The sequence below is a fragment of the Lathyrus oleraceus genome, chromosome 1, assembly GCF_024323335.1.
Source record: "Lathyrus oleraceus cultivar Zhongwan6 chromosome 1, CAAS_Psat_ZW6_1.0, whole genome shotgun sequence".
Classification (NCBI taxonomy): domain Eukaryota; kingdom Viridiplantae; phylum Streptophyta; class Magnoliopsida; order Fabales; family Fabaceae; genus Lathyrus; species Lathyrus oleraceus.
In genome coordinates, this window is record NC_066579.1 from 60,671,470 (window position 1) to 60,673,840 (window position 2,371).

Here is a 2,371-nt window from a genome sequence, read left to right on the forward strand (position 1 = left end):
TGGCATCAGGAGCTTTGGTTGTTGATCCTAATCCGCTGCAACAATGGCAACCATTGTCAAACCTTCAATTTGAGTCTTTATGTTCTAACATTTGGCATCAAGAGCTTTGGTTATTGATCCTAATTCGCTGCAACAATGGCAACCGTTTCCAATGATTGAATTCCCACCAATCTCTCGATTCTTGATTCGAAGAACTATGATAAATGGGCGAAACAAATGAAGGTCTTGTTTGGTTATCAAGAGGTGCTTGAGATCGTCGTCAATGGAGTTACACAATTAGGGGCAGAGGCTACCGACATTCAAAGAGCTACACACAAAGAAGAGAAGAAGAAGGATTACAAAGTCCTATTCTTGATTCATTCGTGTGTTGATAACGATAATTTCGAGAAGGTTGACGATTTTGAATCGGCGAAGCAAGCATGGAAAATCTTGGAGAAAGCATATATCGGTGCCATCAAAGCGAAGGTTGTAAGGTTAGAAACTTACAAGCGACAGTTTGAGTTAACACAAATGGAAGACAAAGAAAATATTAATGACTATATTACGCGTATTACCCGATTAGTTAGTCAAATCAAATCTTGTGGGGAAATGATTCTTGAGCAGAATGTTGTATCGAAAGTATTGCGTTCGTTAACGTCGCGTTTCGACAACATAGTTGTGGCTATTGAAGAATCAAAGGATCTAACAACTTTGAGCAAGGATGAATTGCAAAGTTCGTTAGAGGCACATGAACAAAGGATGGATGAGAGAGGCGTCGAAAAAGCCAAAACAGAGATTGCTTTGCAAGCGCGTTTCAATGAAAAGAATAAGAGGTCGAAAGGAAAATTTATGGCGAGAGGTAAATCAAATTTTCAGAATTTTTGTTCAAACGATTCGCAAAATTCAAAGCATTCGACGAGTGAAAAGGGTGAAAGTAGCTTCAAGGATAGTGGTCATAGCAATGGTTTTAAGAAGCGTGATATGAGTAAGGTGCAATGCTACAAGTGTAGAAAGTTTGGACACTTTGCAAATTTGTGTCGTGGTAAATTGAATGAGAATCACAATAATGAAGTCAAGGTTGCTAGGGAAGAGGTAGATGATGAGGACACACTTCTAGTAATGATCACGGAGGAGAGTTATGGCATTACGGATGTTCCGGGCAGCAACTACAGTAGTGATAGATTGCGGGACAACAGTTGTACCGTTCTGGAAAATAGCGAGAAAACGCATTTGGATTGAAGTGCATTGGTTACCGTTCGTGATGGAGTCCAAGGGAGAGACGAGTGGTACTTGGATTCCGGTTGTTCAACACATATGACGGGTCGAAAAGATTGGTTTGTACAAATCAATTAAGCGGCAAAAAGTAAAGTCAAATTTGCCGACGACACCACTTTAAGCGCCGAAGGGGTAGGAGATGTTTTGATCGGAAAAAGGAATGGTGGACATTCAAGGATCAAAGATGTCTTGTATATAACGGGAATTAAGTGTAATCTTTAAGCATTGGTCAATTACTTGAAAGAGGATACAAAATTCGTTTTGAGGACAAGATTTTATGCGTTTTGGATTCAAATGGTGTGTTGATTCTAGAAGCGCCGATGGCTGCCAATAGAACCTTTAAGGTTGAGTTAAAGGTTATGGAGCATCATTGTCTAGCTACCGCGATAAGTAAAGATGAGTGGTTACGGCATTACCGTCTTGGTCACCTTTGTAGGTGTTTAATTGGCTGCATTATATGGTAAAACACTAGCTGGTTACAAATGTCTTGACTGATGTCATGACATAGTATGTATGTGTGACTACATTGTAGGTTAGAATATCTAACTGTACTTTGATGTCTTGACTGATGTCATGACACACTTGAGTAGTTACTGCAGGATTAGCTAACACGGGATTTATTGAATGTCAAACTGGATGCTGTGACATTCATACCTGTCAACAGATACTAAGAAATAGAACAGCTGGTGTTCTGTTAGAACTTAGTATTTATTTCCAGCCTGGTTATCAAGGAAAGACCAGACCTGGCATAAGGCCTACTGACTGAATGTCAAATTGGATGTTATGACATTCATCACTGACAGCAGCTACTGAACATTAGACAGAGTGGTGTTCTGCTATACTTCAGCATGTAACTTAGTTTGTTCTTCAAGAGAATAACAGAACTAACTTAAGGCCAAATGTGTAAATGTTAAGTTGGACACTTTAACATTTATTAATTTAAGCTGTTACTGTAGTATGGTCATTTTGATCATGTACAGGTCAGCAAAATTGTACAGTCTGTTTTCTGGAAAAACAGACTCAGCATATGGACCTTGATGTTGAGCTGAATGTCGTGACATTCATTCCTGACAGCATATGCTATATTGTAGGTTGTTCAGTTTTCTGTTTCAGCTTT

The 2,371-nt window shown here is 39.2% G+C and overlaps 1 protein-coding gene across 1 annotated transcript; it reads left to right on the top strand.

The window, feature by feature from the left end:
* Positions 1-216: 216 nt before the first annotated feature.
* LOC127091346 (uncharacterized) lies at positions 217-1,218 on the top strand. The gene has a single exon (XM_051029967.1). The coding sequence runs from the start codon at positions 217-219 to the stop codon at positions 1,216-1,218; it is 1,002 nt and encodes a 333-aa protein (XP_050885924.1).
* The last annotated feature ends 1,153 nt before the right edge of the window (positions 1,219-2,371 follow it).